Below are 16,248 nucleotides of genomic sequence, written 5' to 3'. Positions count from 1 at the left end.
GAAAAGTTGTTTTCCATACACAAATTTTACATAGTTTGTTAGCATCCTACAGAGCACAAAGATCATTTTTGGGTTAACAGTAGGTTTCAGAGTTGACAAATATATTACAAGAAACAGCAAAATGTTAAGGAAGCTTAGACATACCCAGAACTTACCTTGGTACTGCATCCACAGAGGATGAAGCTGAAACCTTGGGCACCTGACAATTCGCTGTTGCAGCCAGCTTTAAGGCAGATGATGGAACAGCATTTAAAGTCCTAGGTAAATGTCGTGCATTGAGCGTGGTAATAGAGTTTACAGTGGCAACTGATGAGGGTACAGTTAATCGAATGTTGTTCCCAATCAGGACCTGAGTTGTTGCAGAATTGGCAGCAGTTACTTGGTGACTCAGTGCACTGTGGGAACTTGAAGTCTGTGTTATACTTGAAGGCTGTAACAAGGCTGAACCTGCTGTTGATGAACTTGTATGTACAAGTGCTGTAGGTGTAGTACTACTGAGGTGTAAGCCCTTGTATACTCCTGCAGAAAAATAACATTAATAAGTTCAAGTCTTGAGTTTCACATATCCATTTAAAGAAAGCAAGGTAAGTACATTCTGATTGCAAATTTACACAACTCCATACCTGAGGCTTGAAGAATGCCATTCACCCCAATGCCAAGCACCACATCATCCTTCATTTTGAATCCCATCAATTGTTCTGATGTAACCAAAGCTGAAGCAGCAAATTGGGCACTAACAGAATCCAATGTCTTGGAAACAAAACCCTAGGGGGGGAAAAATGGCAAAACAAAATGTGATTGAGGCTTCAAAGGGTCAGTCCACTCCCTATATAACTATAATGCATAACAATGCATTGGGGTACTGAGTTCCCACAGTGCATTGAGACACAAAAACTAAGAATGCATAAACCAGTCCACAAAATAAGAACTGACCTAGTCCTCACTGTTCTTTCAAATTGAACTTCTGGCATTTAGTACAGTTAGATACATTCTTATATGTGGTTTTACCATGTGATTTTAGTTCAGAGCCAAAAATGCAAATAGTATTTACACAAAAGCTCATTCTTTCAGAATATTTGTGGAAACAGTTTCACAAGATTTCCAACTACTTTGGAAGGCTCAAACAGGTTCAGATGGCTAACAGCAACTTCTGAACCTTTGCAGGTCTGCGCATCAATACCATAGGCATTACACATTTAAAAACGTTAAGCTACTTCTGTAGCTTATAGAGGGGACTTGATTTAACTTAATGAATTTTACTGAAAAGGTAAATGGCAAAAGGGTCAGGAATGGGGAAAGGGGGGGGGGGGGGGAGAAGGGAAGGGGAAGGCACAGTAAGTACACACAGCAACAGGATGACATAGTGAAGGTTTTTGTAATGTGTATTCCTAAGTCTCTGAATATTTTATTTAATTGATTCACCCATCTTTTTTGTTTTTGTTAAGAGGGAGCAGAGGCAACGCCTGCCACACTCACCTGCAGTGTCCCTTCTAAACACTTTACAGAATGGCTATGATGTAGATTCAGGCGAAAGCCACTTTCCTGTTGGTTAGTTTCAAGGTTCTATGGCAACAGTTGACAATTAGAGATGAACCCTGGTGGGAAACAATGAGGGATAAATCATAGCACAGACAAATCCCTCACCTGTGAAGTGTTGGCAGAGGAATTACTATTTGCTTGCTGTTGATGAATTTGTGCAAGCTGCTGTTTCTGCATTAGTGCCAGTTGCTGTTGATGTTGCTGGTATTGTTCGGCTGTAAATGCTGAACAAAATATAAAATGAGAAAATACTGTATCAAAATACATAGATGTGTATATACGCATCTATCTTATAAACCCAAAACAAATATGTTCAATATAAACACAAGTTCTTAAGAGCCTTGATGCATCTTTATGGCAACAGGCTACAATGCTCCTGTGGTTTTGTCCAAACTAAATTTTCCCCTAATAGTATTATAGGTGGTGAAGGATTTAACACTTATTGCAATTAGTACAAGATATTCAAATGAAGAAATCAAGTGTAATTGACTCTAAAAGAATAAATCCATGTAGGTATACCACATGAGACTGATTTATATAGCTACAGGGACCGTGCAATTATCATAGTAAGTTAAGATCAAATGGCCTGTGTACAGAGAAGTGACACTATCCTGCAAAATGATGAGCCCTCAATCCCTGTGAACTTCAGGGGAAGTTAAAAGTTCCTACCACCTCAAAGGTGAATGCCCATGATCACATTTAACTGAAAACACATAAAGATGAGTTTGATTTAAAACTGAGTCTACTACCAAATGCTAATTTCAACACAACTGAAAAAATGTATCCATGCACAGTAAACTCCATCAATGGAGTTTTTGATAGAAAGGATTTTTCCCCCTAAAAAAACCTCTTAAGAAGGAATCCATTTGCCAAGAGGAGATGTCGTCAAACCTCAATTTTCCCCAAACAGCCTTGAAAAAAATCCAGGCAGGAAGAATGAAGTTGTTTTTCTTGGTTTAGAGAGGGATGTCTGAGCAATGACACTATTTTATTGAACAATTTACGAGAGATTTGTTTTAAGAAACCCAGATTTATTTTGTACTCCCAAAATGATCTATTCCATGTTAGTGAATTGTCACAATTACCAATTTAAAGGCTAGAAACCACTCAAATTCAGCTCTGACCACACTGAGGGAGTTTCCCACTCAGTGATGTCTCCTGTCTCCAGGTTTCTGTGAATGCTCACAAAATATATACTGGTAACTCTCTAATGCAAAAACCTCCACGGCTTTCTACGGCATGAACGTTACTAAATAGAACATCCAACTTTCTGGAATTAGTCACTTAGATTTAATGAGAGTTCATAAAATGTTTTGCTCCTTTAATCAGTACTCCTATCAAACTACAAATATTCAATGTTTCCAGAAAAAAGTCAGATTGCTATAATAAACACTTAAGAACTGTAGACAAACTGAAAGAGCTAACCAAAGTAACTCACAAGAGATGTTAATTCAAATGATGTTTCTAGACATCTCACTTTTCCAGCCTACATCCTGGAATATTATTTACAGCAACATATTACGAATTTGAACATGCTAGAGATTTTCCAGATCCACCATGTATTGAAAAAACACCCAATTACCACAGTATTTTAGGGTTTTATACTGCTGCCCAATACTGTAGCATTTGGACATTTGTAAGTAGTAGCTAAACATGTCAAACAAACATTTTCTAACATGCGAAAAGCTTTTTTAAACATAGTTCTTTTGGTCAATGTAGCCATGTTTCATCAACTTCCAACATTTTCTTTTAAAATACATTAAGCTGAAATGACATTTGCCTTGAAGGTTTGCAAGTAATCATGCAACAGCCCAATATAATTAATCTGTCGTCCCAACAACCCCAGAGATATCTATTTGAAACTCGTTTTTAGCTCTGAACCTATACAATGTACACAACCTCCTCTGTTAGTATTGTTAGATAGGGATATTGCACCAGGGGAACCATTTCTCTTAGTGCACTATTCCCAAATATATATTTATGTGAAGGTAGTTAGTATGCAGAAGTGCAGATTGCAGAATTGTAAACAATTTTTGTATTTTTAAGCATTTAATTTATATATTCTGAGCACAAATCCGTTGTCATATAGCAGCATTTTAAAAACTAAGTATTTATAAAAGTCATTCAAATAAGGGCTAAGAAAGTTAGAGTTTCTTGAAATCTAGGATTGAGGCTTTTTTTCCTCTGTTCATTCTTAAATCATTTGGTTTAAAGAAAAAAAGGCTCCTGAGTTCTAAGTAATGGTCTGTAAGTGTTGATAGTGTAAAATGAAAACAGAGAGGAAAAAACCCAACAACTTTACCTTAAAGTTTGAAAACTAACATTTACATTACTTTAAGTGATATACAGCAACTTTAAGAAAGTTTAAGTTGTATACATATATTAAACAAAACCATCTAAAATGACAGGATCTCCGTCTTCCAAACCCTGAATTCAGCATTTCCCTTCAGAAAACTGTATGTTAATATCACATTCAACTAACGAGTCCTTTAACTATTGACAACTTCCTTTAACTACTTACACTTCTCAGTAAGCAAGCAAAGTGACAAACTAAATAGTTAAAAGATTTCCCAATTATTTTGAATATACAATTTTAAAAGAATATAAAACAAAACCTAAATAAGCACTGTCAAGATAAGAAACTGAGGGCAGAAGGAAGTTTTACAACCATTTTGATTGTAACTTTATCAGATTTAATCTAACTCTTGGTCATTAATACTACTTTGGACCAAAACAGTTGCATCATCATTAAAAAAGGACAGGAGAAGAGAAAACCAATTGCCATGCAAAGCTTTCAGATTATTTTGGCTCCGATTTTCACAGAAGATTTAAGGGGACTTCAAATAGATGTGGGCTGTCCAACACCCATAGATGTACTTGAAAATCCTAGTTTAAGTAGGATGAACTCCGTCACTTTTTCTTGCACTTTCAGTGCATTCTGACTACCCCTTTTCTACGACATGGTGCTACTGTACTGAAAGTTTTTTCTTCTACTTAGCGAATGCAGCCAACAGTTCATGACTTAAAGGGGTTTTTTCCCAGGTCTGCCAAAGATTTGCTGTAAAATTTTTGACTCATCACATCTGTATTACAACTGTTGCATCCAATTTAGAGATAAGAAAACTCTCACAGGGGCATGGCTGGGAGTCAAATTTTGCAAAAGGAATGTAAAAAACACGTATTATTTTTCATTCCCACAGCATGAGTAAAATGTGATAGTTTTACACGGCAAAAGCCTCATATATGGTCAAGTTAACTTGCTTTGGTCTATGTTGCCAATCCTGTTGCTACCAACAAGATGCTTTGTCCAAATCTAACAATGAAGTTGTGCTTTCTTTTAAGGGATCTGCCCGATCAATATTACTGAAAAGAAAAAATAGCAAATTCTGCCTATTAAGGTCCCTGACAGATCTCCTGATCTAATTCCCAACTTTCCAAACTAGTGTAGAGATCATGGATCTCTTGTGAGCCCGTAAGTACATGAAGCAGCACTGATAAACTCCGTAATTCCAATTTAAGGGAAAAAAAAGTTCTTAATATGTCACTTATCTGCAGAATATTCTACTGCTCTGCAGACTTCTGGAACTTAACAGTCTTCTCAGGCCCTAACTCCATAAATAAAAGCTGACTGACATGCTTGAAGACTTGACAAACAGGCAATTATGTGCAATCACCTCAAGGTTCTTACCTGTAGCTCTACTCCTACCATTGTTTTTAGGGCTAAAATTGTTAAATGAGACAGTTGGCATTAATGCTTACTGAACTATGGCTGATAGTTTTCTGTATTGTCATGTGGCAGAATCTGACAAACAAGAACCCTAATCTTTCACTTATACACGTTCATTGAAGCTAGTTGGCAGCAAAATTTCCATCCACGGAACAAGGAAGTAAATACCATGGCCATAAATGGACTTTTGAAATTCTTGTAAAACACTGTGTCTGTTTTCCCTGGCATGCCTAAAGAATACCAAGCCTAACCCTTCCAAGAATTAATTCTCCAATTATGTTTTTAATTTATCAGAAGTTGTGCTACATAAAACTCATATTCCCAACAAAATGGAAATAATGAAAGAATAAGAGATAAAGAGGTTCAGGTAACGTAAGACAGCAAAACTGTCAACTCAAAAACAGAAAGCTCATGGTAAAACATTTCTATTTATTACTTCATGCTCTTCCTTAGCTCAGCCAAATAAGACTCATTCTACTTTCCATGACAGATGACTGGCTAGGTGTCAAAACTATGAAGAGCAACCTTATTACCTACCAATTAGAAAAGTTATGTATTTTAACCAGTATTTTAAGCTTCAGTAAAAGTAATGCAGTATTGATTAGCTCTGATAGTACTAGGAAACATCCTAGAATTTTTGCATCTATCTTCTATAAACCATAACTTTCTAGGATTATAAAAGCAGTTGGTTTTGTTATGGCTCTAGTAGTAAAAAGAATCTACTAATTTTCATATTTCTTAGCAAAATCTAATCAAATAAATTTAAGTGGGATGACCTGGACTTTTGTAGAATATTGTACCTTTAAAAAATCGTGTCTTAAGGTCCTATGGATAGCCCATTTGTTTTTCATAGGCAACCGCTGTGGTTCCTCCTCCGTTCTCCAAAAGATTAAGAGATTTGCCCCCTTGCCCCCAAGACACTGTATTCATAAGTGTAAAGGGTGAAAGTCAGGTTAAGAATTTTAAAACGAGTTTAATCTCTTAAACTGGTCTCAAGTTGTTTTTCCAAAAAGGAAAAAGTGTGTTACTGCTTCAAAGCTGCTTTTCCTGTTCTATAGAAGTTAACTACACTGACTGGTCCTACTGTGCTATTTGCAGCAAAAAGTGGTGAGCAACTATTCAGCAACTATTTCCTTTGTCACATGACAGGGTCAAAGTGCAATACTCCAGTTAGGCAATTCATCCAGGATTTGAGTGAAAATCAGCATCTTGCCTTCTCCAGTTATCCTAGGCAAAAGGTTTTCAATCCTTTTGGATCAGTGTACCCCCAGGGGCCAGATGTGGAGCAGCAGAACTATGTAAGCTTCTTTTGCCCCCCACCAGTGTCCAGCCAGGTGGGCGGTGCTCCATCTCCACCTGCCCACGCGTACCCCCTAGGGCCTTCTTAAGTACCCGGGGTACACTTGACAACCCCCATCTTGGGCTACCAGGTAAAAGGGATATAATGTGCAACAACTTCGTAAAACAACTTTATGTTTTGCTTCCTCGGCATATTAGAAGTTAGAAAGTAGACGGAACTAGTCACTGATTTTGAAGCTACAGATCACACACTCTAATAGATACTGGAAAGAACCAAGTACCCAAGATTGTACATTTGAGGTTGACAGAAGTGGGGAGATCTGCTGCAACTGTAAAAAGATATGAGAGATGATAGCCAGTTCTGAATCATAAGAGAACTGCACAAATGATGGTCCACAAAAATATAAATAGCTCTTTAGTGACAGGAAATTTTTGTGCAATATCTCAATGTTTTAGGACCTGCTACAGCTGACCTAGTAAGTGTACACTTTCCTCAAACTGTTATAGGCACAACTAATTTGTCTACAGTCTTTTACAGATGAGCTAGCTATCTATAGTTTTTTTGGCTCAGTTAAAATTAGCTTACTGAACTTGAAATTGTACAGTTTTCCTTGATGTACCTAGATTTATGTAGTACTTCATATACCAGGCCTAATACTATAATACTTGCAAATTTTAAAAACATTTAAGTACAGACAGAGTGGTTAGTGGTTACTTATCCTACAATAACTGGTTCTTTCCAAGTGTTTCACCCTTGAGTGAAAATGTACCCCATGAACATGGGTTTGGATCCTTTTCAACAGTAGTAGTTGTATTTTCTGTAACCTAGATGCATTCTCCTCCTGACCCCCACCCTCTTGTGTTAGTCCCTTGATCGAACACTCTGTATTTCCCTTATGGCTTTGTCATCTTTTTGGTTCACGACTCTTAACATTTACTAATAACATTCAATCCGCTTTTGCCTTGTGTATCCTCTCACCTCCTATAGTGGAGGATATGAAGGATGAGGTGTTGCAACCCATGCTTCATCCCTTTTGAAATTACAAGTCATCAAGGGCAAGACTGATCAGCAGGATTCAGTTTGTATACATATAAGTATCACACCTCAGAATCAGTCACTGGAGGGGAAGCAGCCACTCTCAGCTATTGTCCACAAATCTACTCTTAGATGTATGGAATGTAGATGTATGCAGTTATCTGGATACCAGTAGCCAGTGAGTGGAGGCCTGCTATAAAACAGATTTCAGGATAATCCATCTAAAGTTCATGTCTGTTTAAGTATATACCAGGCAATAACAGTAGTTGAACACGTGGACTAACCTTCATGTTCTTACCTTGTTCTGCATGTTCCAGAGTAGGCCATTAACTAAATAGGCCAAGGAAGCTGCCTGGGTGCCTATGGAATAAGCCCTAGCCTAGCCAAGTATTTTTTTAATAGAACATAAAACAGTTGTAATGTAGTCCAAGACTTGCTTATGTTACCAGCTGCCCTTTATCTCTTCCAGCAAATGCCACAAAGTCTTTGCATGTATCTGAACAACTTGGTTTCCTCCAAATAAACCAATGCCCTCACAATATCCAACATGTTGTGTCTGTTTGATAAAGAACAGCAGAGTGACTTACAACAGGAAACTAGGAGAACATCTTGGTTAACGTGGAAGACGACAATAACAGAAGCCCTTGATGAGGACCTGATGACTGTGTATGCTGCTCCATCCGCGCACTGAGCGCCTAAAATTCGTTCCACTTTTCTACCTGATGTGATGACAGCCAAAAAGGCAGTCTTTAACCAGCTAACAAACAACACACAGCAAAAGCATTGACAGAGGATTTGTTAGTCTCATTAGCACCAAAAGTGACGTCCCAAAACGGTGAAGGTTACCAAGCTGAAGTAAGTAAGAAGACATGGGCTGGCCATTTGTGAGATTCTGATAGCCGTTTCTGAATTAAGGGATTATTAGTGGATACTGTTACCAAGCACGTTCATAAAGTATTTAATCTGGATTATCTAATTTATATTTAAACATATCCTTGGGCTTTTATTGGCAAGAGGCTGTGTTTCCTGGACAAAAATCTTTGCCATTTATCTCTGTATTTGCCGGGTTGAGTGTTCTTTATTAAGAAGCATCTCATACTGCAGTAGAGCAGCTTCTTTCAGTAGCAGTCACTTGGGCAAGACCCACGCAGCTAGACATGGGGCTGTCTGGTAGAGATGCAGAATGTAGCCATTGTTCTGAGGATCAAGTCTACCAGGGCTGATAAAGAGATAGCCTACCTAAATGAACAGTTTTTACCAGTTTCTTCCTACGGCCAGAGAGATTTAGAGCCATCAGGGACTTGATGCATCAGTCCAAAGATATAGTGCTTCCTGACAAAGAGGGTCAAGATACGATTCGCTGTTGTTGGCTGATGGACACTATGATACTGTTTTTCAGAAAATGATTTTTCAGACCCTCAATCACAAGGAGAAAGCTCTTGCATACAAATCCAACAGACTTCTAGCTTACTTGTAAGGTTTACTTTAGAGTTTATTCCATAAACTTTCAGGACATTTAATGCATTCCCCACCTCACGGTGGAGACATCCGTTAATCAACTTTATGGCTACGAAAAGAGAACTGTTGCATACTTAGGCTGGGTCTAGCCAATAATTTAAAGACAACTGAACTTCAGAAGGGACTATGACCACCTGTTCTACGTCGTGTAGGTCTGGTAGACAGACATGAAAAATCAGCCTTGGAAGGGTCAACGTCATGCAGCACAATGAATGGATTTCATGTCCCAGTACTCAAATTTAAGTCCTCCATCATCTTTATTGGACTGAACCAAAACTGGAAACTAAAACAGTTTGAAATTTCTACCAAAGGAGAAATCTGCTGATGCTGAAAGGGATTCTAGTAGCATTCTAATGAATTCTATGCTGAGTCAGTCCTGGCTTACCCAGCATCCCCTAGCAGAGTTTCTTTCTAAACCAGCTCGTGTTAGGCTGAGTGATAGCAAGTACATTCCTTTTCTTGTTAAAATGCATGACTAACCTTGCTAAAAACCTTTGATAAAGACTTAAAGCCATGCAGACATCAAAAAGGACAACTCTGTATTGTTAACAGGAAGCACTTATTACAAGCTTTGGGCATTTGCATTCTAAAAGTACTGCAATGTGTAAATAGGCATCCTGAATTTTGAAAGAGTATTTCAGAAGGCAAGGGTAATGGTACATCTTTGCTGCATCAAATTATATTGAGACAGCAAAGCAGCTTTTCTATTCCCCCTTTTTTGTGACTACAAAATTATGACAATAGAATTTTATTTGCCCTCAAACATGGAGTATCTGAAAAGAAAGAGTTAGGGTAGCTCGGAATTGGCTAGGGTAACTTTTGATAATCATGAAGATCCAGCAGTCCAAGATTTGTCCTTGACCAGACATCTCAGAAACTGGGGAAAGAGAAAATGGATGAAGAGATAAAATTGGAGTCCCTAAGCCTGGTTAGACACTTGACTTGTGTTTCAAGGCTGCTGCTTCCCAGAAGCTGCGGAATGAGGGGAGGTCAAGAAGTAGGCATATTCTCTTTGCCTAGCAGGTTCCAAGGATGGCAACTAAGCAACACTGAGCTACTGCTTGTCTGATTCCTTGTGGGCAAAGTTTAAGGAACCTCCTTTTAAGAGCCATGACAGTTCAACAACTTCAGTGCAATCTTTGAGACTTTTTAAGGAGCCTTACATACTAGTAGCATGTATGATGCTTAGAAACAGGTCATTATCTTCAGAGGCAAAATCCTCAATAGTCACCTGGACCTTACATAGTTTCAAATATTCACAGGCAGGGAGATCTTCATAGCTGCAGACTGCCACAGTTCTAACTGGTATCCAAACAGATCAAGAGCATCCAGAAGTGGTGTTTTAGCTGTTATTTGACTCTTTGCCATAAGACCTCAGTTCTTTTAACTTTTTCAAAAAGTTAGAGCACCTTTTCCAATGAAATGTCTATTTAACAAATAGCACCGGATAGTTACTTATCTGAAGGTATAACAAGAAGGATTGCAAAGGTACAGCTTTTTGAGGTCCTTCTTTCAGAGACTGAACTTTTTTTTGGCCCTGCTAATTGGATGGCTTGAACTAGGAATAGTAGGGGAGGGATACTAATAGAATTACTTGAATCCCTTATGTACCTAGTACTGTTCTGTGCCTTTTTGTTATCACTATAATAGAAGTTAGTATATACCATGGGTTTTTCTGTTGGCTTAAACAGGTCTTCCTTAATTGCTATCAGACATCTCAATGTAGGATATTTACCAATGTATGCTATCTGAAGTCCACAGTCTTGCACATTGCAACCCAGAAGCCTGAAGACCACATTCAGCAAACCCAGCAAGACACACGTTGACAGGCTGATCACCTTATCTAGCAAGAAAGCCATTACAGTTGCAAATTAAGTTTCAGGTGAATGTGCATCTCTGTTATATTCCTCCTCTTCTTCAGCCATGCAGGGCTGTGGTGCTAAGAGGCATTTCCCTGAAGAAGGAATTTCGGGTCTGATATAAACACTTCAAGCAATAGCTGACTGACCACTCCAGAAGAAGCAGATCCCACATCAAAGGGAAATGCCTGTTTTCTGAAAGGGTCAATAGTCAAATGATACATACAGGGAGGGTATACAAGGTGTTCTGTATCCTGCTGTCAAAGATGCATGAAGATTGAGACGTTCCTGCTTGTACTTCCAATCTGTTTCCTACTATACCATCCAAAGGACTGAGGTGGAATGCTGGTTGCAACATTATTATCATTATGATTATGCTTTATCTCTGCTAAAGGCTGTAAGAAATAGTTCTGCTCCAGCAGGAAAACTACTCTTTCCAGTATACTATGCATCATTGCCAGTACCAAAGAAAAACCTGGCTTTCCCAGACTTTTTCAGGGAGATCCAAGTTCGGTTCTAGCACTATCAGAACAGTCAGTGCAGGAGATCTCAGTAGAGCAGTGGTGTAAGTGACAGTGGCAGGAGCAGTATGGTAATTATTTTCAGAAGTGATCTTCGGGACTGGTTCTGACACTAGGATGCCTGAGGAGAGACAGTGAAGCCCTTAAATGTTTGGATCTTTGGCGAGAGGCTCCTGTTGCTTCTCATGGTGGGAAGGAGGGCAAGCTGCTGGTACTAGAAAATCTACCACCTGAAATAATGATCTTTGTGGCACATCTCTGGAAATATCACAGTCAGAGTTGACAAAACAGCAAAGAACAGCAGAGAAGCTTAAATCTAGCATAAAAACTTGTAATTTGCTGGCTATGTACAATAAACTTGATGCAAAGTTTTTCCAAGATGGTCTAGCTGGATCAGAGGTGACTTACATTAAGTGTTCTAGGAGGAAAAGCTTAATTATTATCTCCTTAGTGTTCTGTAGCATTCCTGGAGAAGATTTACAGATGGAACAGCACACCAGAATATACCTCTGACTGAAGCACAATAAAGCTGGAAGGATGCCTATCACTGTTTGACATAGAGGATTCACAAGACTGGCAGATCCAGAACGCTGCAATCTGCCATTTTGTGTTGTGTTTAGGGGAAGCAGATGCTAGAGACCCTCTTTCATATCAAGCAAAGACCCCCAAACTTGCAGGAAAACCTACCACCACTCAAAATTGAAGCAGCAAACAGGAAAAGAATATACATCTATAAAGACTCCAAAACTTTAAACCTTGAAATAAAACAGGTGCAAGAACAGGAACAACAGCTTCCATCTTACAGCCACAGGTGGCAATAAAGAAATGAACAGGACTGAAACTGTCCGAATGTTTACAACATTTGCTGTGGGAATAAAAGGCATGGAGGGTACAGATGTAGCCCTAATGGACCAACTACTTAAGAAAATCTCTCACATATGGGGTGCATGCACACCAAAGAATGTAATTTCTCTGGACAAGACATCTTTAAAAGCTCCCATTTTTGGAACATTTAAAACGCTAGAAAATGAACTTATGCTGACATGAAGATGAACTGGATGATACATCAGGTCTTTTTAATACCTAATTTCCAGGACACTATTTATCAAGAGTAAATTGTTATACCACCTACAGGGATTTATTTATGTTTAAAAGCAAACAAAAACACCCCGTAACAACACAACTTCCAATAATGTTATCGAGAAGCATGTAGGCATAACCCCTAGAATTTCATTAATACCTTCTCTAAACAAAAATTTGGATGGCAATTAATTTGCATATAGCCACATCCGTGAAATCAGACTTGGATAAATCTTGATACGGTACATTATTCCTGCAACACTAAGTATTAGAATTAATAATTTGTTTCAGAATAAAATATATGAATCTAAATCCCATAATGATTTTTAAGTATTGAACGTTTACTACACAAGTGTTTTACAATAAGATACTTCCAACCATGGAAGAATGCATTTGATAGACACTTAATTACATGCTTAGTTATATAAAAGACTAGTCTTTTATATAACTTTTTTTATGATCTATTTTAATCACCTACATTTACGTCGTATCATCTCCATAATCATTTTAAAGAACAGATAGGTACAAATGTTAATCTTGAACCCCAAATTTGTAACTAATTCAAATGAGGGTGACCGACAGGTAGGTTCTGCATCCCATAACCATTTTACATTCCGTTTATAGCCCACATGCCAACAGGTTCTTTCTGTCTTTATCTTAGAAACTTGGCTAGTGTCCCAGCGAGTTCTTCCTTCCAGCACTAGCAAGCTTCTTCTTCTGAAATCACCCTTTTGTCTTTTCTTCCTCTCTGCACTGAATCTGGTTCAACAACTAGACAAACTACTAAGGGGAATACAGTCATCAGCAACCACACTCAGAAACCTTAAACAGTAGTTACTTCAAACCTACATTCTAGTCTAGGATGTAGCACGCAATGTCAGGGGAACATACAAGTAGAAACACACAGTACTTCAAAATACAAACGGAGGAAAAAAGAATTCTTTCGTTTACTCTTTGAGGGTTATGAAGGTGAGGAAACGGGTACCTTGGGGGGGAGGGCTGGGGCGCAGAAGGGAAATGTGAGGCAGCAAATACAGAGGAATTCTGCTGGTTTGATCAAGTGTTCACACCACTTCAAAGTATGAGCTTAAATCCCTGGTTATATGTTTTTCTAAAAAATATGGAAAATGGAATTTTATATATTTTCATGTGTACTTTCTACAGATATGCTGTAATATGGTAAAGAGAACAAAGATTTAGTCGGGTTCTTCATACTTATTTTGGCAAACAATTTTAAGAACCGTCTGAAAACTGTTTTGATGCCCAATAAACTGATTTAGTTGTATTAAAATGTAATCTCAAATTCATTATATTGCCAGCAACTGGAAACTTATTCCTCCTGACAATTATGTCATACCCTAACTCTATTTAACCATTTTCATTTTTATTTTTCTTAAAAAGTAGTAGTTCCTAAACTGCTTCTTTTACCAAATTTTATTGCCCACCATTTATGAGATTATGAGTAATGTCTTGTTTATCAGGGAGAAAAAGAAAGGATATCAGCAATAAACTACTCTTGTTGCAATAGAAAATGATCAGGCAACCATGACTTGGTCTTTACAGTTGTTGTCTTCAGGAACACTGATTGAGGTTCTGTTCACTTGCCAGAGAGCTATAATAGAAGTGGGTATTATATCCTGTGTAGGAGGTCCTGAATAAGTAACTACCTCTAAAAACTATTGCTATCTGAAGAATAAAAGTCTCATTATTCTTGGCTTTTGGTATTTTTTCAGATGTGTTCCAAGCTGTTAACTAATCAAAAAAGCTGGAGTATATGCATTTTACTTAGCTAGTTTTAAATATGTGCTACTTACTGCAGCGTTGAGCTACAAGAATTAGGGTACTTGCCAGCAGTTCTCCAGTTTGAAAATGGTGGTCACAGATTCCCAGTGCTAGATCCTTAATTCTGTCATGTGTTTCCTATAATGTGCCTTTAAAACTAGAGTTTGCTGACATAATGCAACTCTTAGGGTTTTGCCAAACATGAGAAAATATATACAATTAATTGTGGGGGAAGAGTAGTGTCTCAATAGGTCTTAAAAATGTATATTAAAAGTTCGAGCGCTTTCTGGGAATTTAACATGTTCATTAAAATAAAACCATCTATTTTCCCTCCCAAAAGTATCCAGGGGTAAACTGCATTTAAAAAATTGGAGTTTAAGGTTTATATTTTATTTCACCTTAGGCAATCCCAGTATTATGGTAACTATCTTTAAAATAGCCTTTTATATTGAATAAAAAAACCCTGTACAGAAGTGGACTTTACATAGTTCTAAGATCAGATATAACAAATGCTGCCTCTGTATACATTCTTGAAATGTGCTACACCTATTGACCAAGTTAAAAAAAATAGAATGGATTAGTTTTCAGTATAGTAGGTTGAGAGAGAAAAAACAAAAGATTGACTGTTACTATTAGAATAAACAACAAAGAAAAATATGGAGGAACTAATATTTTGGATTCTCCAAACCAAATTCAAGATTTCTAGAAGTAAGTTTTTCAAAATAAACATACCAAAGTGTGCTGAACCACTGCTACTTTTACTTTGTATAGAGGTACTGCATGTCTGGGTCCCAGGTTGTGCTGTGCCTGTTCGATTTATACCCCTGTAAAATTTCCTACAGGAGAGTTCATCATTGTCACTGTCATGTAGGGATGGTGTCCGAGGCCTAAAATGCCGCCATCTACATGATTTGATATTGACTAGTATCTGACTGAGGTCTTTAGAGAAAGATGTGTCCGAGGTATTTGTTTCTGAGGTATTGGCAAATTGATTGATTGAAGAGTGCTGTGGTGAGGAAATCATTTCCAAATCCAGCTGACGAAACGTACTGTCGTAGTCTGAGTGTGCTCTGTCCAGCAGCACCCTAAAATGAAAAAAAGGGTGAGTGAACTTAAGACAGCACCAAGTCAAAAAAAGTTCAACATAAATCAAAAAGTATCTTGACGCCTATCTCACTGGGGTCATCTGATTCCAGCAGTGTTTCCTACCCAAGTGCAGGGGGGCTGGACCTGATGATCTACAAGGTCCCTTCTAGCCCCTAACAACTATGAATTTAAAGACATTAGAAATTTGCTTCTTTAGAGGGAAAAAGCAAAACATTTCAAAACCCTGCAATAAATGAGCACATCAACCCTGATTTACAGTAAATTGCATTTAAAATTTTTGACAGGGCATATTAGGCAATGTAGCTGTCGTCCCCCCTGCTTTTCCGTTTCAGGTCTAAAAATTAACATTAGGCAACTGTAGAACTATCTGCATAATTCAGGACTACAAACAACAAAATCCATAAATTTAGTCCACTTCAGTACTTCTTAATTAGTTAAGACAGTAAACTATATCAGGCTGCATCCACAGTGAACCAAAAATGTTAGGCCAGATGAATATCAAGACAGCATTTATAGAAGTCAGTCTTTTATATACACACCTTTGCCTTTGTGTCCTGAGGGGAGGTGGAGGATGAGGAAGTTTCCACATATTTTAAAGCAACAGTTGTAGCTTACCTTCCACCACGCCCGACCCGTCTTCGTGCAAATCCAATACACCTCTGGGGTACAGTAAGGGTGGTTAAGCAGTATCTATAGCGCACATCTCCTACTCTTCCCTCTTTAGGACTACTCCATGGCCAGGTGCCAGGTTGGTCTAAATGAGGCTTAAAAGAATTAAAA

At 38.0% G+C, this 16,248-nt stretch overlaps 1 protein-coding gene across 2 annotated transcripts in view; it reads right to left on the bottom strand.

Annotated features, from left to right (window-relative positions):
- EPC1 (enhancer of polycomb homolog 1) overlaps positions 1–16,248 on the bottom strand; it is an 85,831-nt gene that overhangs the window by 2,595 nt on the left and 66,988 nt on the right. Inside the window, exons 9-14 of one of the 2 annotated variants that reach the window (XM_019531055.1) lie at positions 16,084–16,232; positions 15,094–15,446; positions 1,645–1,763; positions 1,477–1,563; positions 624–765; positions 156–519 (exon numbers count right to left, since the gene is read on the bottom strand). In XM_019531055.1, the coding sequence (XP_019386600.1) occupies positions 156–519; positions 624–765; positions 1,477–1,563; positions 1,645–1,763; positions 15,094–15,446; positions 16,084–16,232 (1,214 nt within the window). The remainder of the gene's footprint in view (positions 1–155; positions 520–623; positions 766–1,476; positions 1,564–1,644; positions 1,764–15,093; positions 15,447–16,083; positions 16,233–16,248) is intronic. The other variant, XM_019531047.1, reaches the window with a different exon arrangement.

The sequence above is a fragment of the Crocodylus porosus genome, unplaced genomic scaffold (assembly GCF_001723895.1).
Source record: "Crocodylus porosus isolate Cpor-Errol unplaced genomic scaffold, CroPor_comp1, whole genome shotgun sequence".
Lineage (NCBI taxonomy): Eukaryota > Metazoa > Chordata > Crocodylia > Crocodylidae > Crocodylus > Crocodylus porosus.
Note: the sequence above shows the minus strand (reverse complement) of the source record. Positions and strands in the feature narration are given on the sequence as shown.